Source organism: Calonectris borealis, chromosome 14 (assembly GCF_964195595.1).
Source record: "Calonectris borealis chromosome 14, bCalBor7.hap1.2, whole genome shotgun sequence".
NCBI lineage: Eukaryota > Metazoa > Chordata > Aves > Procellariiformes > Procellariidae > Calonectris > Calonectris borealis.
The window spans coordinates 2,311,034-2,338,695 of record NC_134325.1 but is presented as its reverse complement, the minus strand read 5'-3'; the positions used below and the strand labels follow the sequence as shown (position 1 = coordinate 2,338,695).

The 27,662-nt window shown below is 38.2% G+C and overlaps 1 protein-coding gene across 5 annotated transcripts in view; it reads right to left on the bottom strand.

The window, feature by feature from the left end:
• Positions 1 to 3,973: 3,973 nt before the first annotated feature.
• AP2A2 (adaptor related protein complex 2 subunit alpha 2) overlaps positions 3,974 to 27,662 on the bottom strand; it is a 45,106-nt gene continuing 21,417 nt past the window's right edge. Inside the window, exons 3-23 of one of the 5 annotated variants that reach the window (XM_075162977.1) lie at positions 25,874 to 26,016; positions 25,049 to 25,242; positions 22,537 to 22,666; positions 21,819 to 21,920; positions 20,223 to 20,331; positions 19,570 to 19,720; positions 18,965 to 19,133; positions 17,670 to 17,807; positions 16,193 to 16,375; positions 15,060 to 15,157; positions 14,655 to 14,886; positions 13,638 to 13,811; positions 11,534 to 11,697; positions 9,697 to 9,774; positions 8,708 to 8,790; positions 7,832 to 7,921; positions 6,907 to 7,030; positions 6,002 to 6,118; positions 5,725 to 5,794; positions 4,942 to 5,076; positions 3,974 to 4,125 (exon numbers count right to left, since the gene is read on the bottom strand). In XM_075162977.1, coding sequence (XP_075019078.1) covers positions 4,048 to 4,125; positions 4,942 to 5,076; positions 5,725 to 5,794; positions 6,002 to 6,118; positions 6,907 to 7,030; positions 7,832 to 7,921; positions 8,708 to 8,790; positions 9,697 to 9,774; positions 11,534 to 11,697; positions 13,638 to 13,811; positions 14,655 to 14,886; positions 15,060 to 15,157; positions 16,193 to 16,375; positions 17,670 to 17,807; positions 18,965 to 19,133; positions 19,570 to 19,720; positions 20,223 to 20,331; positions 21,819 to 21,920; positions 22,537 to 22,666; positions 25,049 to 25,242; positions 25,874 to 26,016 — 2,762 coding nt within the window. In that variant the 3' untranslated portion in view covers positions 3,974 to 4,047. Of the gene's footprint in view, positions 4,126 to 4,941; positions 5,077 to 5,724; positions 5,795 to 6,001; positions 6,119 to 6,906; positions 7,041 to 7,831; positions 7,922 to 8,707; positions 8,791 to 9,696; positions 9,775 to 11,533; positions 11,698 to 13,637; positions 13,812 to 14,654; positions 14,887 to 15,059; positions 15,158 to 16,192; positions 16,376 to 17,669; positions 17,808 to 18,964; positions 19,134 to 19,569; positions 19,721 to 20,222; positions 20,332 to 21,818; positions 21,921 to 22,536; positions 22,667 to 25,048; positions 25,243 to 25,873; positions 26,017 to 27,662 lie in introns of all 5 variants that reach the window. The other 4 variants (XM_075162978.1, XM_075162974.1, XM_075162975.1 and 1 more) reach the window with 4 other exon arrangements.

Below are 27,662 nucleotides of genomic sequence, written 5' to 3'. Positions count from 1 at the left end.
AATAATTGTATTTAGTGGCTGTGTTTGTAACTTTGACAGTTGCACACACTAGCCAGACCTCCAGATGGCCTCAGACACCAGCTGTTGTTTTTTTTTAATCAAACACTGATCACAATTTAATACTTCCACAGTGACTGCTCATTGCTGGGAGTTCTCTTGTATTGATTATACTTGCAGCCAGGCTTCCCGAGCAGCTATCTGGAGTGTCAATGCAGTTAATCGATAAATTACTCCTGATCAGGAGGGGATTGGGGGAATGGGGTTGCAGGGGAGAAAAAAAAGAATGGGCAGGGTGGGGGCTGGGAGGGAAGACCATGTCAGAGACTGTCTGGCCTTGCTCAGGGTGGTGTTTAACCGGAGGCTAAAAACTGGCCGATGCACTGTGCAATAACAGAAATTTGACTTGCAAATAAAGTAGAAGGAATTGAATTATTTCTCATTATTTGACCAATTATTTTAACTGAAAATAGTCTGTTAGGTTCACTACAGTTGAACCAGGACCTGTGGAATAGCCCATTACTCCACTGGGAGAGGAGACAACCGAGGTGACCCGTTCCCTTCCTTTGAAAGTGGACACAGCACTTGTGCTTGTCATCCATACACAGCTGCTGTCAGAAAGCAAGGTGCCACACGAACCAAAAGCTAATTGTGAGGTTTCAACAAGCACCCTTAATGTCGTGGGACATCTCTGGAAACACCATTGACACAGACATGCAGTGGCTTTTGGACAAAGCAGAAGTTTGCAGGGCATTTCTCTGCAAGAAATCAAAGACTGTACGTGTCTAACAGGGCACAGGTAGTTCACTCACAAGCCATTTCTACTTCCTGCTAGTAGAGAGTATTCTTTACTACTTTGTTTGCAATTAATTTAAGAAAAAGGTGTAAGAATGCACAGAAGCTCATAGTGCCCCGGTATTTTTTTTCCTTGTAGCAAGTTTTAGAGAAGTACTAAGAATCTGAAGCATACATTTAAAGCTTCAGTGAGGTTATTTAGCAGTTTGATACTCTTCTTTTACAGCGACATCAACTTTTTTCTTACAAGTGCTGCCTGTGTGTAATACAGGTGCGTGCTTCATAGCCTCAACCACACCCCACTGTCACACCAGTTTACTGCAGCATGTGCTGTTAATACTTACTGTTGTTAAGCTCTATAGGAAGAAAGATTTTACATCAAGTTGTTTTTTCAGCAGAGTATTTATAACATGTGACCAAACACACCAACAAAACACCCGTAAACAAACTCACTGGGGGAGCAGGGATCTGCAAGGCCAGCTGAGACCCAACTGAACACAACCCACCAGTGGTTTGCAGAAAAGAATTTACTATTACACATCAATTGTTGTTCCATAACAACCATTCCATAAAAGTATTCTTTACACTTCCATGCCCCCAGACAAAAAAGGACAGTTTGATTACTGTTCTAATCATTTATTTAATCTTAATACGTTCTTCTGATGAATATAGTCTAATATATAGTTTTCTATATGAAAATTCTCCACTTAATTTGACAGAACTTTGTTTTATACAAATAAGACAATCACCATAAATGTTACATACTGGAGTGTAGGTCAGGAAGGAACATATGCTACCTGTTTTGCTATTCAGTTATTTTCACATGTCAATGCCTGAAAATACTGTACTTAAAAACAATAACACTGTTTACTGCAGAAATTACTTGGTCTGCTTGACAGGATACATCACTTTGGTAAGTTAACCATCATTCACAAAAAAAAAAAATCAAGTATTTGTCCTTAATTTGTTCACTTTTCTGCTCATGGCTTCATTAAGCTGACATTTAATGCAAAGTGTGAACAGTCATAAGCTTAACACAGTCACCACTGAAAACACACTTTCCCTTACCCCCCTCCTTCCCACATTTTTAATGCACATTTTAGCACAGCTTGAACCAAAGCAAAGTGAACTAAAGTAGTGCAGTGTCTCAAGGTGTCTTTTAATGAGGGCACAGAACATTTTCAGGGGGACAGATATACAACAGGATTTGGAAAAAATGAAACAGAAGCGCCTCCCCTGTCTTAGCAAAGACTCCCTTTAGTTCAGTACATCAGATTTTTAATGTAGCAGCCAACAGCATGGTTAAGATAACAGGACTAATAAAAAGACATATGGCATCCAAAGGACAAGACATAAGGTAGTCCATTAGTACTTTGCCAACTGCCCAACCTGACTGCAGGAACTGCTCATGAAGATTTTCAAAGACAACGTTTGTGATCAAAGAGTCTTGATAAGCTACTTGAAAGGCCATAAAAGGGCCAATTGTTCAAGAGAACTTTTGCAGAAAGACCAGGTCTGTAGCCAAGTTTTCAGTCATAACATCCATAGCTACCAGCCATTTCTGAGAAAACAAAACAACACAACACCAAAACAAAATATCTCTCAAAATCCACAAACCGCAACCAACCCTTTGTTCCGTATTTCTCACTTGCACTCAAGTACGATCACTAGCCTTCAACCAAACCAAATTATAATCACCCAGTTCCACCATTTAACTCAAAGCACTGAAGAAAAAAAGCAAGCACACTCAATCATGTAGAATCCTGTTCCCTGCTGTGCACTGGGCAGCACGACAGGAGCCTCATTTAAGTGTATTTTCAATGACATCGCTATTACTCAAAACCTTTATATCATGGGCATACTTGGCTGTATGTGTTGTGAGACACCAGTCCCAGGCTTCCTTTCAATAACCTCGAGCAAATCTTGATCTGAGGTTCACTCCTCATGTCAGCAGCAGCTGACTTTGTTCACCATGACCTGTAGCACTCACTGACAACTGCCCGCAGCTTCTAACTGCGCTACCTCACCTGCTTTGTCTTAGCAGCCGTTCTTGCACCTCAAGGCTTGAAAAGTGTGAGCCAAAGTTGTGTCCACTTACTTCTGCAGAGAGGCTACAAGAGTTTTCTGATGTGGAACAAGTTACAAAGGCTTTGGTTGTAAAAAACACCATAAAAGCTGAACATTTTTGGGCCTTCTACTCTGTCTTGACACAAGTCTTCTACACCATGTTGGATATTTTTACCACCACTGACAGACAGGAAACTGTTCAGGTATCAGTTATTCAACCTCTCGAGTTTTAACATTACTGTACACTGGGGAAAAAAAAAATAGTGTTTAAAATTATGTTTTCATCTAAAAGAGCGCATGCCTTACAGCCCTTCAAGGGCCCATTTCTTCCCACTTCTCCTTTTGTACGATACCAGACTCTGCAGTTAGTTATATCACATCATTAAACTACTACTTGCTAAGTCTGATGGGAAACAGAAAAAACACAGAACAGAATATTTAACCTCAGTTTGACTAACAATGAACAAGCATGTACTCATTCACCACCTACCAGAGAAGCTCACCTCATTATTTGAGATAAGCAGAAGGATTAAGAATAGCTTTTGTGTTCAACCCACTTTCCAAAGATCGGAAAACATTAAGAGGTAAAGGATTACAAGATGAATACTTTAAGACTCTGGTCCTGTGGCATTTTTCAAATACAAAGATTGACAACAACATAAATGTTCACTTGAATCAGATTCAAACACATCTTGCAATCTGCCCTTCCATCCAGTTCAAGACTTGTGGCAATGTTCAACTTTACGAAGTTTTGACTCTACATTAACATCTGAATTAACCTTACTGAGCAGCATTACATTGGTTTCTTTCAGCTCAGCACAGAGGGAGTACCTGTTAAAGGCGCTAAGGCAGAATGTTACTAGCCATTCCCAGTTGAAATCCCTGGTTATCACATCTAAATCGATTTCCCTTTAACAAGTTTAAAAGCCTAACCTCTGCAAAAAAAAGGAGCACAAGACAGCCCTCCCACCCTTTATGTAACACACTAAAAGCTATTTTGAATGTAAAAAGTCACTTCCCTGTACTGTACATTTTATTGTCTCAATTTCAAACAAGGGTCAAGTCCTATTAAGGCAGGGAGCTGGTATTGGTTAACATTGCAGTACTCAAACAGTGATGTACAAGACATTTATTTGCAGTATGATGACAGTGATATAAGTGGAAAAACCAGAACTGACATGGTTAATATTAAAACTGTTCTGACAGCAATTCACATAATCTCTGAGATACAGCTTCTTTACTTGTTCGTAGTGTGAGCCTATACATCTGAAAAAGAACATAAAATATTATTTACTTTTTGAACACAGTTTGGCATTAAATGAATGCACAGTCAACTAGTGAAAGCTACCAGTTACCTCTTAGTTTTTTTGTTAGATTTGGTAGGAAAAAGACCTCAACTTAAAACTTTCAGAGGCAGCCAGCCACTGAGTAATGCAGCTTTTTCAAACCATAGGCTGAGTACATCTTCAAACCCTTGTTGAGAGTTACCATTGTTCTAACATTTTTAGGCTTTAACAGAAAGTTGTTGTCCAAAATTTTTCTTTAAAAGGAGTGAATGTTGTGGAAAAGTCTAAAGACTCTCTACCACCATTTCTTCAGAAAACAGGAGACTTACCGTCCAAAACTCATTTTCAATTCCCAGTTAACTTTGATAAAACCTCTATCAAAATGCTTGAGGAAAAATATTCTTAACATTGTGTTTGTTTGCTTATGTTTTCTCTTTTAGCCAATCATTCTTTTATTAATTTAAAATGGCAAAGAGAATTATCCTCAATCTTGTCCAAGGTGCACAAAACAGAAACATCAAATGTTTCCAACCTTCAAGAGAAGATGAGTCTCCGTGGACAGTCTGGAATAATACAGGGATCTCTTCCAACAGGAGAGGGAATTGCTATGAAGAAGCAGCTTACCAAACTGGGGCAGGACTAGTTGCTACAATTTCATTTCTTGTTGGAGTCTGCAGTCACAATTAGCTATTGCAATAGTGATTTTAAATAAATACCTTAAGGAGTTTCAGATATACACAGATATTTAGTTCCAACAAGACCTTGTATTTAAGCTGTAGATACTTAAAACAGATACCTGTGCCTGGAGGTTGGGCTCAAGGCGCAGCAAGCATCCAATCTGAGTAGTTTTTGTATGTATGATACCAGCACCAACAAAGTTAGCAGGATTGGGATCTACCTCCTCAAGTAGTGCTGATCCAAAGCCAATTATCTATGAAAGAAACCCAGAAGATTTAGATGTGGGGACAGCGGGACACCAATACCAAGTCTACCCAAGCACAGCCACCACCAACTAGCAAAACAAGTAGGAGACTAATTTTTATTTGAAGCGTTCAAAACATTAAAGAATTATCCAGTATCAATTTTATTACAACAAATTTTTGAAGTGACAGAGTGACCCTGATAATGAGCTGTTCCTGAAAAAAAAAGTTCTTCTGAAAAACAACTGAGAAATAAGTTAGATTCAACAAGTCTCTCCTGTTTTTGATGAAGCCGTTCCTGTCTTACACTAGTCACTTCTGTTTTGCCTAAGGCAGCTGGTTCTACAAGAAGTTGCTTGTTTTCTTTTCTAACTAGTAACTCTAGTATAAATTAAGGCTTGAAGTATCTTCCAATTCAGTTTTAAGCACTGAACTGGTGTTTTCTTAAATAGCTTAAAGTTTCCAGCTGCTATTGAAGATTATATCCAATTCAAGGCACACTGAGAAACAGTCCATTCAACCCAGCACTGCCAAGGTCTGTTACACAACATGGACTTACACTTTAACAGGATGATCCAATTGCCATATCAACCAAGATGGACAAAGTTTCCTTATACCACTACCCTCACAATTATTGAGGATACCACACTACCACCCACCTTTGCTTTTGTAATCTCTGCATCCATCGGGTGTTTTGCTTTGAAGATATTCTGTACTTCTTGTTTCGGGCTGCAAGACAAGGCAAGATGAATACAAAGTATAACACGTGTATTATGTACAGCATTGTTCAATAGCAACTAATTACATTGGGAGAGTTTATAACTCACAGGATTAAGTATGGGATGGGGCACTGCACCAGCTACATTCACAATATACCCTTTTTCTTCCCTTGGCCCACCACAAGAGCCCCAAGCCCAAGTATAGACAAAGTCTTACTTGCTCAGTTGCTTCCAACGCTGAAAAAAGTCTTGAGAAGACATCTCTGTCGGCTGGAAAAATTTATTCAGTGTGATGGGTAATTTTACTGAAAGATTTTGAAATGTTCCACCATACCTGCATATGGAAGAGAAAGAACACGATGTATGCAGCACAGTGTCAGCAGTCTCTCAGCCTAAATCCACCAAGCAATTGAAGGTGAACACTAAGGTGCTATTGTTTATGATTAAAATCCATCAACTGCAGGTAATATTATTTCTAAGATACAGTTTTAATCCACTGTTAAATAAATTTATTTGCTCTGGTTAGATAGCACATGAAAGTGAATTGGCAGAACTTCTAATAAGGATCTCTCAGTTTCAACACAGGTTATTATCCTTCTAGATGGCACCCAAAGGAGTGAAAATATATCTCTGTGAAAACATACCAGTAAGACCCAGTTTAGACTAGAGTAACAGACTGTAGCCCAGAAATCAGGATTTCCCAAAGGCTGATGTTGAGTGGACATAACAAGATTCTGGTTTTGGCTGCATGCATTTCCAGTACAATTTGTTTGCAGAAACGTTCTTGGTTTCCAGAAGGGAGAAGTTACTGCCTATATTCCTGCCAAGATTTCTTAAGCAAACAGTAAGACTGCTCTTTTATACGCATAGCAAAAAGAGAAGTCATGGAGACATTTTATCAGTAGCTGCTTCTTGATTAGGTTTTTTTTTTAAACCACATTGTTCCAAGTGGATTCCCTACCTCCCCTAGTAGCTCAAAGCTTAGTTAGATCAATTTTTCAAGTAAGTCGTCTACCCAAGACACCTTTATGTGTCCATATTCTACGCTTCAGTCAGAGAACCAAGACAAATTTAACATCTTTCACCTAATTAATTCACTAGCATTTAAATCCTCTGTTTTACCTGAATTGAATGTTCAGGATTGGAGCTTCAATAAAGTCTGACACACATTCGATGTTCACAACCTGTTGAACCTGTGCACCTCCATCCACTGTGGGGTCAACAGGTTTTGTCTGAAGATTCAGGCATAAGAAGTGGTTAAGGAAACTGATCAATGAATTGGTAACTTAAAAAAAAAAAACAATACAGCAAATCATCCAGTAACCTACATGAGGAATTAGCATCGTGCCCACTCATTCTCTATATACTACTGAATATTCAAAGTTCAATTCTTGTACAGCAAAACAGGGTTTGGTTTTGTTTTTTTTTTTCCATACTGACACACCTAGAAGCAATAACCCCCACAGCTCTCAGTTATTTGGATATTCTTAAAGAAAGATGCCCTCAAAAAGGTATGAAGGCACAGAGTTCTGGACTGTCTCATTTTGATGTGAACATTACAGTGATGCTTTGAGTCAAACAAGCCTGATTACACAGTCTCCCAGAAATCCTGAATTTGCAATACCAAGCATTAAGGACAAACTGTAAAGTAAGAGCTTATTTTAAAGTATCATCATCTTTGTGTACATGTATTCTTCTACCTCCATCTCAAGTCTGAGGTTATCTGTTAATGCAGGACTTGAAGGACACCACATCTATACCCCTGCTACTTCATGACAGTGAAGAAAACAACAGTTACATTACACATTTATTCAGCTTAATTTCTCCTTATTTCAACAGTAAACTTTGTGTTTGTAACCAGAGCTTTAAGGAGAGAAACTTCCATCTCTGCTCAAGACTTGTTCTTTCTACAAGAACTTTAGAAAATTATCTAAGTTTCTCACTTCTTCATGTTCAAGGACACCATACCTTCATCCAGCAGCTTTATTATAATTTTGTGTGGCATAAAACACAAAACCCAAATAAGAACAGACACATTTAAGGATATTTGACTGTAGGTCATCTGAGCAGATTACTGTTGGAGTAAAATTCAAGAACTGTGTTGACGTCTTATTACCATAGAATATGAACATACGTCCTAGAAAGAAAAGAGTAAGACATCAGAATTTTTAGGTACGTCACATGTAATCATATTGAACTACTTGTGCTTCAAGTATCTAATACGCTGTCTTTCTACCTCTCTTTAAAACAACTTTTAAAAACAAAGCATAATTTACATGGTTTATCTTACCCAGATATTCACAGTTCAAAATGAAATAACAGATTAAAACAAACCATCAGACCTCTCCCATAGTAGCTGTCACACAGGCAGTTAAATAATCAGTGGAAGTCTTTTAGTTGCCGGAGAACATTACTTTTTATGTGAAGAATCTATTATGGTACCAAAAGTGATGCAAAAGGAGAGAAGCAAGCAATCCTAGTGCTGGCCTGTGTTCGATTCCCAGCTCTTTCCTAGATGTTTTCAGTATCTTGTGCATTAATGTATTATGATAGACATGTCTGAAATGTATTGTGTATCATATGTTATTACAATAAACTATACTGTAAGATATAAAAATTGAGGAGAATGGTCCTTTATAACCCTGGCTGTACCAGCCTTACAATTAGGCAGCCAGAGCTGGAGCTTACAGTACCACTTAACACTCCCATTTCATCTCAGCTACCAAAACAACCAAAAAGTTTAAGGAAACAAGAGCCCACATGGAAGCCAGGGACACACAAACAGTGAATATCCTAAGACAGGTTAGGCCTGAAATCATATTTCCCGCTTCAGTAGCTGAAAAGTAAGTCCTATCCGCAATATCGTGCTGGCATTGGGGTTCGTAATGCAGACAGCTAACAAACTTGGCCTGAAAGATCTTACCCAGGTTCTGTCGAAATTCAGATTTCAATCCAATTTGTAGCAACTGATTTTCAAATAAGACTCCATTATTTTTACACACAAACCTAGGCAAAGAGAGGGAAAACGTGTTTTAAATTGAGCCATATTAAACAATATTTAGAACCACAAAATTCAGGGTTTACACAGAGGATGAAGATTGTGGTTAACCTAGAGTGCATCAGTCTGTGAGAGGCCTTTGCAGAAAACTGCAGAGTTAGAAAAGACAATTTTACAACCAAACCCACCACTTGTAGGACACGAAAAGAACTGAAATTTTATTTGATAGGATGTCTGAGAAACTACGAAGCAAGCCACAATATGCTATACACACACACACACTGTCTATAAAGGACCAGGCAACAGACTAGGATTTTTCTTATTCATATTCTTGACAACTTCTGAAACTCATTAGGTTGGTGCAGAATTGAAAAGTTTGAAGCTTTGACTGTTTAAACCTGAAAGAAAAAAGAATCCCTTGTTTTATCAGTTCTGTGTCACATAAGTCAGAGAGCTGTTTTTTTTTTTTTTTCCATTTTGAGAGAGGAAGCCCATTCTGTAGTGATTTCAGTCCTTTCTGTCACTCTTCACTTAAAAGTAGAAGAGGTGGTCAGCAAATATCAGCCTTTTGCATACAAGGCACTTAAAACATACTTCCAAATATCAGCACTTTTGACAATTTACTCTTTTTATGTTTTTCCTTTATTTGTGAATAGTTGCAAAACTTAATATACAACTGGCACTGCCTTATTTTAGAGCAGTGTGTGATAGCACTGACTCGTAAAGGCAACTCTAACCTGTGTATTCATGAGCTTGTCATAAAATCCATAGCATCTACAGAGGTGTTCTAGCCACAAGCCTGACAGTACATGTTTCTCTAGTTTTGCTGGTATTAAGTTAATGCACAATATAGTTTTGCTTTATAACTATATTCTGGAAGTTGCCCAGCCTTGCAAGGTTTTAGTATTGCTTACTTGTGAAAAAGCTCATCAGCATCATGCACAGTATCAGCTGGTTCCTCAGAAACTACCTCAGATGAAGCCAGGTCAGGGCTAGTTCAGGCAGCACAAAGGAAGAAAGGCAGTAGCGACAGAGATAGCAGGAGTTAGTAAAGACAGCTTAGTGCTTAGTTATTTCTTTCACCTCCTTCCTCAAAAATGGCACTGCTGAGTTTAATGCATGAAAAATTTATTAGCTGCCCTAGCTCAGTACACTTAAGAAAGGTTTTAGGCATTAGGCAATGTTTTTCCCCACTTCTCTCCCCCACCCCACCCCTCCCTGATTGTTAGGAACCAGCAATTCTTCCCAAAGACAGGAGACAGCTGAAGGTGTTCAGTAGCTTAAATTTATACCTCTTAAAGAACCAAGTCCTTTGAGGTGTTTAATTGTGACAACAAAAAAGTTTTACTTCAAAACCATAAATGTAGATGTATATTAATTACTACAAATGTGCACTTTGAAGCGGAGGCCTCATCAACCTTAGTGGCACTTCTAACTACAGCTGCACAATCTGTTCTTAAAAACACGCAAGTATTAAGTGTAGGCAAGAATATACAGGCACACAGAGAATGACTTACCCAAGTAACAGATTAGAAACAAAAGTGACAACAGCAGTAAAAAGAGGCAGGAAACTGTAAAAGGCAACTTCTCAGTATCATTAGAGAAGCATTTAATCATCTACAGACAGACCAAGGGGGTGGGCAATGCTATACTTTCTTCTGCAGAAAGAGAAAACTCTTTTTAGGTAACTTTGCTTATGAAGCTACTAGTATTGGTCTTTTTTTTTCCTCTTTTTTTTTAAAAAAAAAAGCTCCAACAAGCCTGTGTAGCTTCTTAAAGTCTTGGTATTGTGTAGCATGATTAAACATCGCTTGTTGTCTTCCAAGAGAAATACAGGATCAAGTCTTAATCACTGCAAACCTGCAACAATGCATTGCGTAGTATAAAACTTCGATGAAAGTCTCAATGATCCAGGCAGATTAGTTTCACTAGTTATGTCTTTTATATTATGATGCATTGCAAATTTGTCATGACATTATTCAAAATTTGGTCCTTGACAATAGTAAGACATTCTTTGGCCAATAAGATGACAGATTTTTTAAAGACATTCTGTGATCTTACACTATTTTTTTCCAAAATTTTAGCCAAACAACATTTGAGTGTAGCCACAGTGGCTTTTAATATTAAAGGAATTAATAACACATTGTACCTATGCTACACTTGATAATGTAATTGGGAAGATACTTGTATCAAATCCCCTTAAAAAAAAAAAAAGAAAAGCACTTGTTGGTTTTTTCCCTTTATCACACCTGTTTGTCAGACAGTAGCAGAACAATTTAGCAGACAGTATCTTAAAATTCTGAGAACCAGTATCTCTGGATATAATCCATCTCACTGTTCCAGTATCAGCTTGCCATAAGTAGAGAGACACAAGAATACTTTATGGAAATAAGATAAGAATAAACATATTCATATCAGGCCAAATAACCCCCAAATTCAAGATGTATTGAGATGCACAAGCAGTTTAGTTGAACAAAGAAGCAAAACCAGCATGAAAACAAGGCAATACGGTGTGGCTAATAGCCTCAGGTTGATTACTACAGACTCAGTTTTTCCATGAGCAGAGGTATTCAATAAAGATAGCACATCCAGCATAGAGTTCAAGAACAGCTCTCTTGCTGCACAACTACCACCCAGGAATGCATTCAATACGCTGGAACAAAACCAAAAGTTATTGTATGTATTTTTTTCTCTAATCCTGTTTTAACAGACAAATTCCTCCTCAGATTCCTTACAAGGTGACTTAATTACCTTGCAAAGTTGTCATCAGAACCAGGAGCAAGAGGTGCAACCGCAGAAGCTGAATCTGAAAATACATCCACCAGCAGGCTACCACTAGAGGACGGTGGGGGAGCTGAATTGGTGAGAGGGGCAGCACCCAGACCCAGCAGATCCGCAGATGGAGAAGGAGTAGACTAGGGAAGACAAGACACTTTGGTGTTACACTACAGCAAACCTAAAACAAATTTGTCTCTTTTGCATAGACAACTCAGCTATGGCAAAGTGCCTCTCCCTACCCCAAATCAAGCTTTAAATGGACGTAGGAGGCTTCATGAATGCAGTTATCACCTTGCATTTCAACTTAAGGTTATTTATACATGTAGTTTTCTTTTTTTCCTTTTTTTTTTCCTTTGAAAAGAGTTAGTCCATCTAACCATTAAACAAAAAAAAAATTTCATCTGTCTAGAATCTCATTCTGCAGAAGAAAGATGACAATGTTTTTCCCCCTCTCTTCTCCACTCTTAGTTTCAAGGGAAATCAAGTACTGTAGGGAATAAAATTCAAATGTGTTGCTTTTCTTTCATGAAGAATCCAACAAGAAAGGCAGTGGCTTTTACACAAACCTAAATTAAAACATCACAGCATCTTTAAAATTGACTATCAGTTTAGGCCTGGGTTTTTGAAGCTTGGCAAACCTTAGAAAGAATGTAAAACCTAACCAGCAAAAAAGCAGAGCCTGTAGCTAGTTCAAGCCGCAAACACTAAAGGTAGAGGCAAGACCTTTAAAAAAATTTTTTCTCCAATAGAACAAATCAAGTAGCAAGAATCACGCAACAGAGGCTGCATGTATGTGCCCAAGTCACATGGAAGAACAAAGCATAGACTGTTAAACAAAGTGTTCCCATATTAGACATTAGCAGCCTACAATATCCCAGATACACTGAAGATGAGTCATGAGATGCATTTGGATTGAGTCTGAAATTTTGTTTTTGTAAACCAACTCAAAGTTATCATATACTCCAAAGACTGAATTTGATGCAGTATAATGAAAAATTCCCTGGCAAAAAATTTTCAGAAGCCAATCGGCAAGAATTACTGAAAACAAACAGTTGGAACTCCAATTTGGAACATACTCTTGGCATCTAAGCCAGGGTTCACACCAAAGCCACTGATGAAAGTAACATAGCAGAATTTCTTACATGGCTGCAACCCGCAAAGTGAAGCTCATAAAGCATAATGCAATTTTAACTGCCAGTCACCTCAGTCAATTTGGCATGCAAACAAAATTTGGCAACTTTTCTGCCAGAAAGGTGTTTTTGTCCATTCAAAGATCTTGCACATGGAACATCTATTCTTACATACTGCAATGACTAAGAGTTAAAGGATTATGCTTTAACAAACTGGGCAGGGAGTGTGCTACAATATTTCCTCCTCCTCTTAGGTAATGTACTACTACATCTCAAATGTAATTACAAGTTATGCTAGTCATTAAAACCAGAAACAAGTACTACATTATGGGAACGATTCATCCCAACAGCTTTAACTGACAATAAAATGAGAAGTTTCAGCTCAGACGAAACAAGACTGTGGCCTTGTCTACCATAACTGAACTCAAATAGTACTGTCAAATAAACAGTAACAATATTATATTGATTTAAGGACACCCGTGTTAAGTCAAGTGTTGTCCGCTTCTAGTAAAAACAACAACCCGAAACAAGATACAAAATATCTACCATGTTAGACAAAGTAAAGGAACAGCCGATACTTTGAAATTCAAGTTACTCCTTTTAAATATGTTAATTTTACCACCTCACCTTCACTGCAATTTCACTGACAAGGAAATTCCCACTTCTAAGTTTACAGCAATATTTTTCAAAGTAACAACATAAAACAGGATTTTTTTAGGCTGCAGACAGTTTGTCCCCATTTACATAAGATTTCCAAAGGAAAATTGCATCCAAGCATGCAGTGGGGGGAAAGCAGCTGTATGTTCCCCTGCTACTTTATAGCAAACACCCATAGTCTCAAATTTGAGATAGGAAGTTTTAAACCCGTAAAAAGCCACTTTAAGGAAACCATTCTTTCTTAACTTGCACACTAACTAAATTAGTAAAATAACAGCTTTTAAACTCACAACAGCACTGGCATTGACAGAGGCAGGTTCAGCGCTTCCATTCATATCAGAGCTCCTCTCCTTTTTGATCTCTTCCAGGTCAGTAACTGTGCCTGGGCCTTTCTTCTTCTTGAGTTTAGCCAAAATAGAAGATTCCCTCTCTGGAAAGGGAGGCATTTCTTCCAGCACTGTAGCCTTATCAAAGAAAAAAAGTGTATTAGTTAAACTTACAGAAAAAGCCAAACCAGGCTTCTGAGTCTTTGAAAAGATATGCCCTTACAGATTGCACGAGGCAAAACCAGAAGTAATTATCCACACAGAAAACGACTATGCAGTTTATTGTACAGTGATGGAGTAGACTTGCTTTTTTAAAAAAAAAAAAATTAAAAATTATTTAAAACCTTCTGAGGTCCTCCCAAAGCAGTTGTTTAAGAGAACAGGAGCATATCACTTCTCTAGTACAGTGCTAGTAAATAAAAAAAAAAAATAAAAATTAGATCATAGCAGACCTAATAGTCCTTAAGTCAAGCAGACCTAGACTGAAACCACAGATGATTACCCAAGGATCTAGTCAGACCTAAGCATTTATTAGCTGCCAAAATTAAGTGTGCCATGCTCTGGCCAGACCTGAGAGCATCATGTTAAAACACTAAACTTCTAGAGACAAAAAAAAAATTCAGCACAATCACAAGTTTCCTGCCCACCATCAAGTTCGTTCTCAAAACAAAGCACTAGCCTTTTGGTATCTGAATACTGTAGGACCCTGTACTACGCCAGCTTTCACTGGCTTCCCAGCTCCAGATTAGCATGCTTTAATGGTCATTTGTCCCAATAATGCAATAATAACTTCCATTTTAGCTCTAAATTAAAGATGACTGCAGCTGAATTAGGTAGACTAAAAGAATCAGCACCCACATTATGGATCCTTAATCCTGCATTAAGATTTCTGAGCAATCAGGTAAGGTTTAGTGGAGTTTACTTGTTGACAGAAGACACAGAGTTCTGCGTAATAAAAAAAAAAATAATCTTTATACCTACCAATATATCAGTACTGGCAATAGTACTGAGCCTCAAATACTCAACAGCTCTCTGCTGCAGCTCAACATCAGCATTCTTTAGCTGACTGTCACTGCGCAATACATCTTGAATTGTAGTTTTGATTTCTGGAAACAGGTTCACAAACTTGATGTAGGTAGACAGAAGCAGAGCTCGGGTAGGAACACTACACAGATGAAACTTGGAATGTAGCAAGTTGAACTGGATGAGGGGACTTAAAAGATGGGAAGAAAAATAATTTGTTCAGCTTTTGTAGACATAATTCTTAATGCATTACTAGCAAGAGCTGAAACATTTTTTAACTGGCTTTTAGGAATATTAAATAGACGTTAGATTCTTTACAGAAAGTGTTACTACTTCAATTCAGTATTTTAGAAGGTGTTTTACCTTGATCTTGGATCACCTGCTATCAGATTTCCAAATTCTCCCAAGATGTAGCCACCTACTTTTACAAGATTCTCGTGGCATGCTGGAGCTTGAAGGGCCTGTAAGAACACATTAATAGTCATCGATCTGTAGTGTATCAAGAACGATCTTTTGTCACTTCCATGTCCAGTTTCCTAGTCTCCTGTAAGAGCAGACCATAGGTCTAGGCATTATAGAGCACTTACGAGAAAAGCATGATAGGTGGTACGACTTCATAGAAGAATCTCTAACGTAAGCATTACTTGCTTAAGAGCACTCTTAGGCCCATCTAGCAGCACTGTGGACTTTTGAGGACAGATACAGCTGCTTAGGTTTCCCCTTACATTTTTAGGGGTGTCAGTGTATTAAAATTAATATACTTAATTTAAACCTTGCAAGAACATGCTGAAGTTGTCCACAATAAAAATACTGTCTTTATTGAGTATGAAGAAACACATAGTAGGGATGAGTTCTGAAAGTCAGCTTAAACATTCAGGAAAGGAAATAAAAAAAAAAGTGGAAAGCCCATATGAAGAACCCAAACAAAGTCAGAGCAACAAGGCCAGGCATTTGAAAGTGTTCTCCTTTAATAGTTCAAATTCCAGTTTTATCAGATCCTGAACAGAAGGAATGGGTATATGCTTCCAGAAGGATCATCAAGTTATCATTTTGAGTGTTTTGGATTCCTGCGTGCAGAAAACTAGAAAGAAAGGGAAAAAAAAAAAAGAGAAAAGCAAGCCGCCCTGTAAAAGGCTTCTATTTTTATTACATTTCAGTAATTTTGCAGGTAATGTGGTTTCCTTACCAAGCCATCCATTCAATGTCATCCACCAAAATAACAAAAAACCCAGCATAACGCACCCTGCCCTCCCTCACCAAAACCAAAATAGTCCCAGATGTATTCTACATTACTTAAGCCAGAGAAGCTTCTCATCAACTTAATACAGTCTCTAGCTCTGAAAATCTATGATGCTTCAGCAGCATTTTGTTGAAATATTCAGGATCATATTTTAACTCCTCCCTAACATGGGGAAGCACACACACCTGCTAGATTATGTGGTGTTTACTTAATTCCTACCTCATTTTGAAAGGGAATTAAACACAGTTATTCTCACCTCAAAAACAGTCTTTGCTGCATACCCTTGAACATCATCCCTGTTGATGACAATCTGAATAACTCGATACCACACTTCTTCACTGACATAATCACCAGCAATGCGAATCAGATTCAAGATTGTATCCACATACCAGGTATAATCCACCGCATACTTCTCAGCTAGAATTGCAACTTTCAGAACCTGAACACATGTAAGAGAATAAAGAAAGGTTGACTAGCTTCTGCTATCAGCTGTATATCAGGATTCACTTTCATATATGCCTAGTGACACCCCATGATATCCCATGAAGCCTCAGTTTCAGATGCGTCAGCCTGCTCACTTGCTCCCACAGCTAAGATGAAAGATAAATATTGAAATGCTGTGCCAGAACACACCAGTTGCCAGGTACATAATGCTTTCCCCATAAGGCATTCGAATATGTTGCATCTGTGGCTTTTCAACTGTGTACCTAAGCGATCAAGAGCAATTTATTGAACATTTTTGTTTGCTGTAAAAACAGCATCTAAACCATCACTGAGACAGGACCAAGTAGGAAATTGGAGACCGCTAAAAAAAAAACAACCACCAAAAAACCAAACAAAAGCCGTGGAAACCCAAGCTAGCAGAGACAGACCAGAGTCACCAAAATATAGCTGACTTTTTCAGGTCATAGTAAAAATCCTATATCCTGAAGCAATCAGCATAGGAAAAGACCTCCACATAATCTGTTGCATTTATACTGACCAATTCTTTTAAGAGTAGTAACTTAACAGAATGAAATTCACATTATCTGCCAAGTCAGGGTAGATTGCCAACAGCAACAAGACAGCACAAGAGGTAAATCAACTAACACTGTATGCTATGTTAACGTCTCTGATCAAGAAACTAAACACCTAAGTAAGCTAAGTAATTACCCTAAGTACAGGTTTTGGCTACCATTCTAGGAAGGTCATTAAGTATTTCAACTTCTGCATTTTTTTTCCTGGTGGGAGGAAGGAGATAGATATCATGCCTCTCTTTTAGCGGATTATAAGGTATGGTTTTTGGGAATCCTTAGACAGAGAATGTTCTCACAGCATACATAGTATGAAGTTCTACCTACAAATAAGTAATTATCACACTAATTTTTGAAACTATTAAACAGTTGACTAGAGTAGGATCTCAGATCTAGAGATCGTATTTGCTTAAGTGTTGATAAAATTCACTTCACTTTCTATATGCAATGCCCTGAGACCAAGATTAGTTTTTAAAACTCCTAGTTTCCAAGGGTTTTTTTTTTTACCCCCTCCCCCATTAGTTTAACCTAAATGAAGAACATTCTTTGCTATTAGACTACAAACTTAGGGGTTTGTGGGTTTGTTTTGTTTTTCTTTTTTTTTTAAACCACCATGAAAAAAGAACCTCTATCACAGACTATCCAGCATCCCACTCAATAAATCATATATATGGTGCCAAATCCAGCTATGAAAAAATTAAGGAAATACAAATATCTCACAATTTCTTCTCTAATGGAATAATCAGCAGTCTCCAAGTAATTCAGCATTTCAGCCACAATCTGTTGAGCATTGCTTCGGTCACACATTGCGTACAGAAGATCTACAGCTCTTTGTCGTACACTTACATCTCTTTCAGTCTACGAAAGGACACACAGCAAGAGGTCAAGATGATTTCCTCTTTATTTGGAAAGCACATGTAACTTACTGAAGAGATGAAACTTACTATAATCCATAGTCAAATTTAAAACAAATGCGTTTTCATAATCTTTCAGATACAGAATGAACTTAGATATACCCTTCACATAAGCTATGAGTTTCTCATGTTATTCTCACTTTCTCATGTTATTCTAGAAAGAGGTCACTGGAGACTCAGACAGCTTCCTGATTTTAGATACTACAAGAATTCAAATCATCAGGTTTTGTTTCTGTAGTATACATATTCAAATCTGTGCAAGTGCTGAGAGGATGGAGGAGTTTGTACAGAATACTCCACTATTACCCTAACTAGGGTGAATGAGTTTGTGGTCCACTGTGCACTGGGTAACTGGCACCACTGGCCACAAATGCACTAATAACTGGCTGAAATTGTCAAATTGTCACCAGGCCAATGGGCAATCAGCTACCTGCAGGTTTAGTGTTGGACTTGCCTTGGATGAACAGAAGCCCAGCTACGACAGATATGTACTTCAGACAAATGTATTAATAAGCTACAGCATGAGCTTGGAAGAAAACAATACATGTGAACACTGAAGTGTGCAAGTAAATTTACATGCAAATCAGTCTTCCTCTTTCAACTTCTGCTTTTTCACATAAACATAGCCTGGGAATGTCCTTCTGGTTTCTTGACTTTCTGATTCTGCAGTGGAAGTTGATCTGCTCTACTGCTCCCTATGAACTACTGCAGTGAAGGAGCAGTGTCCGATACCAGCAACTCAGTAATAAAACAAAGTCTTCCTAGCATTCTCTGTTTTGAAATTCCACGTTTTGAAAGAATTATTCATCTTCAGTCTATAGCTTGAGGAGATACCAAAGTGTTACAGGGGCCACAGCTACAAGTATCAGATTTATTAAAAAGCTGCAGAAATAAACTGAAGCTGACCTTTATCATTGCCAGCACAGCAAGGTTTTGCAGGATTAAGGAAAACAACCTGAAGCAGACTTCTGAGAATAACTCGTTTGGTCCCCAAGTATTATTAGCTTAATTGGGGATGGGGGGCTTGGGGCAGTGAGGGAGAGGGCATTGAGGCAGGGGAGATGACGACACTCAAAACAGATTGCACACTTAAATATTTACCTTCAATGCATTGATAACTGTTTCTATGTGTGTTTTCACAGCCTCGTGTGAGAATTCAGAGCTGGCAAGCGTGCACATGCTTTCCAGTGCTAGGTAACGCAAATTAGTTTCTCGGTGCTGCAAGAACTGACCTAGCTGGTTGCAGGCACGGACTAGTAGATTTGGCTCACTGCACAGAACAGGAGAGAAAGTGAAAGGGTTAAAAGCAACAGGTCTGAGAACACCCAATACAGAATACTATTTCTGCAGTGGAAATTTCTTCAGGCTCCAAGTGTCTGCTAGAATGCCCCGCTGGTGAAATGAAAATTCAGATACCCTGAGCAAGTAATCTCTGTTGGATCAGAGTGGTGGGCTCAATACAAAACACCAAAAAAAAAAAAAAACCAGCAAGAAACAAAGCAATAAAAAAAATATGCTGACAGCAACACAGTTCATTAATACTGTTCAATTCCATTACTGTGGTTGTGTTCCAATCTAGCAAACAGCTTCATATTCTGTTCTCCCCCCGCTTCCTCCTCAGTAAAATTCCATCTAGTGTTCAAGACAAAGCCACAGCTTCTCACTTTAAAAAATCCTCTCATAATAGAGGTGTTCTCACAGCTTACCTGTCATGATGTATAATTAAGCTTATTGCCTCAAACAGCACAGCATTCTTTGCATTTGAGTGTTGTACTTTTTTTGACTTTGGCGGCTCCTGCGCTTTGTTCAGAATAGTTTCCAGGCATTCTGTTAGACGACCACGTACCGCAGGGTCTTCTGGAGAAGAACAAGCCGTTGGACAACTTCATTTTGCTCAACGCCCTAATCCCTACCTTAGGCCTTCCACCTTGCTAAATCTGAATAAACTGAAGTATTCTGATACATTAAAAACAGTTCACCCTCCCCCAATATACAGTTGGCAAAAGAATTCTAAGCCACAGTTCTATTTGGGCAAGAACAAAAGCCAAACGCGATCTGCATTATAATATATTTAAAGGCTTTAATACAGTCGATAACATTAAAGAATGTTTGAAATGGCAGTTGCAACTATTTTGTAAGATGCACGCTGGTTTGACACTTCGCTCTAAGCTACATGGCCTTTTGAATTACATTGTGTTTAATTTTAACAATCTGAAACACTCAAGAGTACAGACTTCAGTATCCTTGTCTTAAGGCAATGTGCTTGCACTCCAAGTTATGGTAACGCTACAGCACAGTAGCTCTTTGGAGAGAGTGTACTGCATAAAAGAGATGACCACTGTTGTGATTTGTGCATTACCTGGAGGTGGATAGCACTGCAACAGCCTCAGAAGTTTCACAGATAACCAAGGAGCAGGAACAAAGTAGTACGTATAGTCCTGAAGATCTGTTGATGCAGAAGTTACAATCTGTAAAATAAGCAGACAGCACGTCAGCTACTGAAGTGATGCGCAATCATGAGAAGGACCCAAAGAACACTGTAGGTCACCTTTGACAGAGGCTTACAAAACTATGTCACTAGCAATGTTTAATTCAGTAATTAATTAGGTGCCAGCTGTCATACTATGAGTATATCATCAGGTTCCCTAGTAATAGAAATTCAGTTTTACAGATACAGTAGTCTTGGAAGTGTCTTCCTGAAAGCATACTTGCTTTTCTTAAGAATTAAAGATGACCATCTTGTAACACCAAAATGTTTAACTAGAAGCTTGACTTTCTTTGGTTCAGCAATTCACAGGTTCAGCCAACAGAAAGCCTAAATATAGGGTTATAGTTGACTGCTGACAGGTGAACTTGGAATTCATGCACAAGATGCTGTGACAGACTGAACTAAAGCAGAAGGATCAGCTAACACCTTCAGTAATATTCATACTCCAGAGCAAAGAACAGATAGCTTTCACAGAAGAGGTGTATATGCATAGTGAAAAGTGATAAGGATTAGATTAGGTTTCAGAGGGAGTACCCCTCTTCATGGATTTCTCTTCCCTCTTTGATTCTAGGGTAAGCAGGAGTTTGGCACGAGCTTTGCTCAAAGAAGTTTTATCTAATTCTTGCTGCTCCATTACAGAACAGCTATGCACTTCCCTCAGCACTCCCTTGCTTTTAAGTATTAGACAAAAATCTTCGAATTTGAAAAGAAATTACATTTCTCTGACCTACAGATAATTTTGGGTATAACACTGCATAAATCTGGGTCTAAAATACATTTGTTAAGTAGTATCCTCCCATGTCTTGCACACCTTCCAAAAGACAAAAATCAATCAAAACAGTAATGTAAGTTTTCCAGCATGAAGATGCTAACTTACAGAAATGTCTCTCCACTTCTCCCTCCAACCCCTGTGCCTGCTTAACCTCCTACACCCATTTACAGAATATCAAATGCTTATGATTATTAACCTAGCAGCAGCTCAAAAGAGGGAACAAGACGACGACTCATCTTGTAAGAAGCTTAGATAAGGTTAAAAGTACGGGCTGTATTTTTGAGGGTTCTGTGCAGAAGTTTGCAGAATCAGTCTTTGATCCAACTACTCTTTGGTATTACAGTAACATAAAATGAGGATTAAAAACTCAACTGCATCATAAGGATCGTTTCAAATACAAGCAGCTCAGAGAGAGAGAGAAACACCTTTTTGCTACATAGACTTGGAGCATAGCAAGGATTAAACCAAGAAAGTTTGGGCAAGCTAATACAGTTTTTTGCCTTGGTAAGCAACAAGTGTTAAAAGAGATTAGCTGAACCAGCTATATGAAGTGAAACTGAATCATCTTCACTTTTAATGGTACACTAATCTGACCTAGAAAGCTGAATAAATAAGCAACAGTAAGCTAACCTGACCTAGAAAACTGAGTAAATTAAGCATCAGTGAAGTATTATCAGGGTTATCATCGGACTCACTCTGCTTAATCTCGACACTGCCAAGGAGACGGAAGTTTTAAACTCTTCTGGGTTCTTCTGTGCCAAAGTGGTGATCAGACTTGTAGCTGCAGTAACCACACCCTAGAAAAAAACCAAAGCAATGCATTCAATTTTGTAACACAAACATTTTACGTTACTGCAGACTAAAGCACTCTTATTGCTGCTGAAGCACAGGTCTTAATAGCCTTACCTTCATAAAGTAACTAGACAGGGGAAAAAAAAAAATAGAGTCTCTTAGCTAGAACAATAGGTTTTTCTGGACCAGCAAGATAAGAATGACAACATGGACACCACAGGACAAGGAAATCCAAGCACTGACAAATCAGGCCTTGCATTTTTAGTGCAGGTCTAATCTTAAAAGGCCTAGGAAAATTAGTATTACACCCATGCAATATGACTTAGGATCACAAGGCACAAGATTAATTTATTTACAGCCAAAGCAAAAGAAGAACTTGTGCATACCATTCTTATATCTCCAAGAAAAAGTAAGGTAAACAAAGCTTTATTAAAAATTAATATATACAGCAACTAAAAAAGGACTACAACTCCTTCTATTTCTTTCCCCAAGCCTGAAGAAAAGAGCAACCCACTTGTCTGAAAGACTCAAGAAGAAATAAAATAACAGTGTATTTAACTGCAGAAATGACATCATTCTCTATACAGAGTAGGCACGAGAAGCATAATGAAACTGATTTACCAAGTGCTGGTCATTGAGGAGATGCACCACTCTAGATGTCCAGTCTCCCATGGGGACAAGGTCAGGAGAAGTTCTATATAAACGCAGCAAGCATAAAGCAGCACTCTGCTTCACACTATCCATAGTATCTCTGCAAGACATAAATATGGATTTAAAATACAGTGGTTAAGTCACAGCAATACTTGCAGGCCAGCATTACACTAGTCTTTGCACTGACTCAACACCCTAGCCAGGTAGCATCTTTTCAACAGACATTGAAACAGAAGTTCACTAAATTCTTCCTATTGTACGTTATTTGTTCTTAACTTTGTCCAGTAAGTTTAACTAGCCAAGTTTTCAACATTACATGTGTCTAGTAGCCTCTATAATGATTCTTTGCAACTTAGAGTGACATTTCACATCTTTTTATCAGAATTGAAAGTTCATCATTAGATGAACACAAGCTCATCTAATCACGAGAACAAGCTTCTTCCAAACTGACTCAAGCCAAACAGTCAAGGTACACTATATTATGCATGCAACGAAAGCTGGATCTCCTGATAGGTCCTGCATATCAGATACTAATCATTAATTACTCAACAGCTTCAGTACCTACAGCTAGCATGCAAGTTGGCTAGCTATCACCAAGCATGCAACTCACAAATCTATGCACCTTGCCATCCATGCCGCTGGCACAGAAATGGAATATTTTAAGAGCAGCATGCTACTATTCTAGTTCAGTGAACTCTCTTTCACAAAGTAGTCAACTAAGCATTTTGTATGTTGTACAAACAGCAGCTAAAAAACGCACAGAGTATTAGCACTGAAAGTTTTAAGAGGCAATCTTGGTTAAATGTTCAGGAACCTCCACATCCCCAGTAGAAGTTCAGTCCACCTATTCTTTATGAATTTACTAATTTTCCATGAGATCAAGTTGTACCTCAGTTAAAAAAAACAAAACCCAAACCTATTCGTCCCTTCCCTGTCCACTCTCTCCTTCCAGTTTGTATTCAAGCCAAGGGAGCTACGCTAAAGTTGCAAATGTAACTGACTGCTCATTCTGCACAGGTCACTTAGATATGACATGTACATGTACACATTTTATACATATTCTCTTAGAAATGCAGAAGGAGTGACAGCCTGAAGACTGATCGCAGAACATAAATGCGGCGCAAAGTGCAAACAAGTCTGAACTGAAGGAGCTGTGCTCTGCCTGTGATTGATAACCTTAAAAAGTTCCAAAAATTTCACTTAGGGTCGTCTTACTAAAACCCATGACTCATCATCGCAGTGTTGTCTCCACTATGCTACATGGAGAATAGCACCTGGCAAGGGCAGTGCAGGACAGGACAGCAACAAGCCTGACAGGGCCCCAGAACGAGCCATCTCTAAACATGCGCCCTTACATAGGGAATTCCATGTCTGAGAAAGGTGGAATTGCAGCATAGATTCTCCCCAATTTCCTCCACCAGACTAGACCCATACTGAGCACCAGGTGCTAGCTGCTTATTCTTCTCTTTCTGGCCCGTACTACATTTCAGCTTTGCAAAACAGTAAGTGTTCAAGTGTGGCATTATAGAGACACTATTTCAAGAGTTCAGAAGTATTTCCTAAGACTTTTGCCACCACTAGATATCACATTATATCCTTCCTCTTGTCGCCAACTCAGTGCACACAATAGACACAGTCAGAATTAGTGTTGCATAAGCAAGCACATTTCCAACATTTGCAAGCTCCAGTGCTTGACATTTAGAGTATTAATACAGTTCTTACGCAACATGTTAGTTTTTTATATTAATGTAAGACATCAGTTTGTTATAAAACAAGGTCCATGCATATTCCAAAACATTTCATATCCATGAGAGAGTTAAATGCACTGGTTGCACTCAGACTTTTAAGTTTCAAAATAAATTAGCCCTGCAATCACAAGTTTTATTTTAGATTTACTTAACTACAGTTCCAGACATTTGCCAGGTCTGTTTAGAGACTTCTAGCAATACAAAGGGAAAGTTAGAAAGTTGGCGGTGACTATTTGCCATTTACAGGAATTGCTGTTTACACGGTTAGTAAAGGAAGCAAGAAAGCTCACACAACAGAATATTCTCACATTCCTTATGAAGTCAGAACCATTTAAATAAAAGCTTTGGTTTATAACAAAAGTTGTAGTGTAAACATCTATTTAGGTTCGTTTATTTCTTCTTTTCATCAGGAGAGATAAGGAAAGTAAAACATACACATTTCAGGGGTGTTCACTACCACACGTTTATACAGAACAAAAACTTGATCACAACAAAGCTGTAAAAGCCTATTCAAGATATTGACATAGTCTTAATTTCCACCTTGTATTTGTACATTACACAAGCAACTCCATGCTCAGGTATATCAAAGTATCTGCAGTTACTAGAAATTGTCACTATTTGTACTGCAAGCCCAGGGCTGTATAGCTCTAAGCATGGATTAAGCTGCTGCAATGGAACTGAGTTGCTGAAAAGGTTTATTGGTGTTGTATTTGAAGGAGGCATGTCATACCTACCCAGCTACAAGTATTTTTGGAATTTCTCCAGCAAATGCTTCCGCCATCTCCCGGCTACCCACATTAGCAATACAATGCAGAGCAAGCCCCATGAAGGTGGGGTTGCGGCTGGCCAGATCATTCTTGATGGCATTGTTTATTAAGCGAATCAGCTCACTGTTAGAGTTCACTAGTACGGAGATGAAGAGATATCCCTGTGATTCAGAAAAACGAAAATGAAAGTTGATTTTAGCTGATTTAGATTATGTTTTCTGTTAATGCCACAAGTAATTCTTTGAGACATACAGTTGTCCTCCAATACCAAACTTAGGGACAGAAATAGATATTTAGATAGCAGAGCAAAGGCTAGAAAGATTAAGTGAACTAAAAAAAAAAAGAGTAAGTTTAGCGTTACCCTAATTTATCAGTTTTTAAGTGTTTCATCAATCTATTTCAGCATATACTCTAAAGATCATTTTAGATGAATGGGAGGAAATCAATAATATTATCCAGACACTAGTAAGTTACATGTACTTGATAAATACAACCTTACGTAGGAGGATTTAAAGAGATATTCTGAAAATTAAAAGGTTACTTACATTTTAATACAAGACTCAAGGCAGTTTCTTAACAAGAGTAATAATTTTACACAGAGTGCACATTTTAGCTTTTACAATCAGTACAAGATTCCCTGAGCACAAAGGTGTTTAAATTTCAGAATCACTGCTAGATCCAAAAATAAGGCTTTAAGGTGGGGCGGGGGAATGAAGCAACATCCTTTACAGACCATACAGCTGAAGCTGTATATTAGAAGAGTTTATCTTTTACAGAGACTGAGTTACTCACAATTTGTTTCTCTGTATATCTATTGGAACTGAGCAGGTTTACAGCCTCCATGTGACCAAAGTCAATGTCATGCCCCAGGAGAAAGATGAAGAGCAGTTTGCAGACATATTTTTTCTTACTGTAACCATCCAGAGCCTTGTCACCTGGAAAGCAAGGAAACAAAGAACAATTAAGCCTATGTTGTTCCTGTATCTGGTTCCTCCTCCTCTCAGTTCTACCGAGGTACCTCATCATGTCTTACAGTAACAAGACTTACAGTTGTACCCAGCAATACTGACATTTGATTCACTGTGTACCACCCTACAGAAGAGGGACAAACTGAGGGTTCAGCTATTGCAGTACTGGAATTTCAAAAATTTTAAATATATTATTTCAGCTTTTATTTACTCTACAGCGAGCAAAATGCTAAATATATCCATTTATCTCTGACTTAAAGGACTGTAAGTCCTTACATCATTTTGTGCTAAACACATGAAAGTTATCACAAACCATCATAACAGATGTCAGACAACCAAACAACTCCTGGGTTTTCAAAAAATTATTCCCAGTCATAGAACACAGGTAGCTTGTAGCTCTTCCTAATGGTCCGAGACAGAAAAATGCATAACTCCGAAAAAGCTGAGCTGTCACTGAATCAACAAGACGTTCACATGATATTAGTTTTAAAGATTTATCTAAATCTGAAATTCATTTATAAGGAAAAAAAACACCAAAACCTGAAGATTTCAGTGTTAATTCTATTTACCATTATCTATATCCTGAAGGACAGTCATGAAATAATGCTATCATCTAGTCCCTGAATTATCCTGCTATGTCCTTGAAGTATTTTCTTGCTAAGAGGTAGTACATACATGTTTATTCAATTTTGATTTTCCTGTTTCTGTTAAGAGCAGCTATACGTTTTCCGTACACATGTTCTCTTGTTAAACCAATTATCAAACCTTTATCACAGTAAGAAGTCTTAACACACTTCCTGAAGTGCACCACAGTAGAGAACTCAGCAGCAACAAAATAAAAACAGCAAGTCTTTTTAGAAAGATAAATGATAGAGGTATATCCCAAAGCCTTGAAAAAACACATGAAATGAGATTACCATGAGAGCTTTAAAGTATTTGTAAAACAAAAGTATTCACAAGTGTTTCAGTTTTAGAAGAAAAATGCACCCTAAATAGGTTTGGCCTTATATTGCAGTATTGCTGTATTTTAGCTTGTAAAAGCTACATAGAACAGTACAGCAGCTTACAGCTCATCAGGCAGACCACTTCTTTTCCTGAAGAAAAGGTCTACATAGGAACATACACTTTTTGCAGAACATTCTCTCCCTATCCCAAAGCAGGAGATAAAGGAGTATCCACTAAATCAGGCAAGCCTGAATGCTAGAGAGTTCAGTCAGGGTAGCAAAGTTTTGATAGATGCTGCTGCCTAAAAGGCTATATAAGCTCCCCAGCCTCTGCATTCTGTGCCCAGAATAACTAGTCTGTCAGATCAGTGTGTATTCCTTAGTGATGGGCAAGTTCAGCCAGAACAGCACTGCATACAGTAAAGCTTAAATAAGATATCCCTAACTCATTGCCGTTCCCCAAAAAAGCTCCAAGCTGCATTTTTTTTTAAACCTTCAGATTTATGTAATAGGCAGCTAAATATATAATAAACAATCTTAATGGTATAAAAGCTTCTCCTTCCTTCTTATCCACTGGTGCATAAGCAGGTTAGATTTCCCATGCCACATGCATCTGCAGCTCCCATAGATTTCACACTACATTCACTGACTGTATAAAGCCAACTAAAC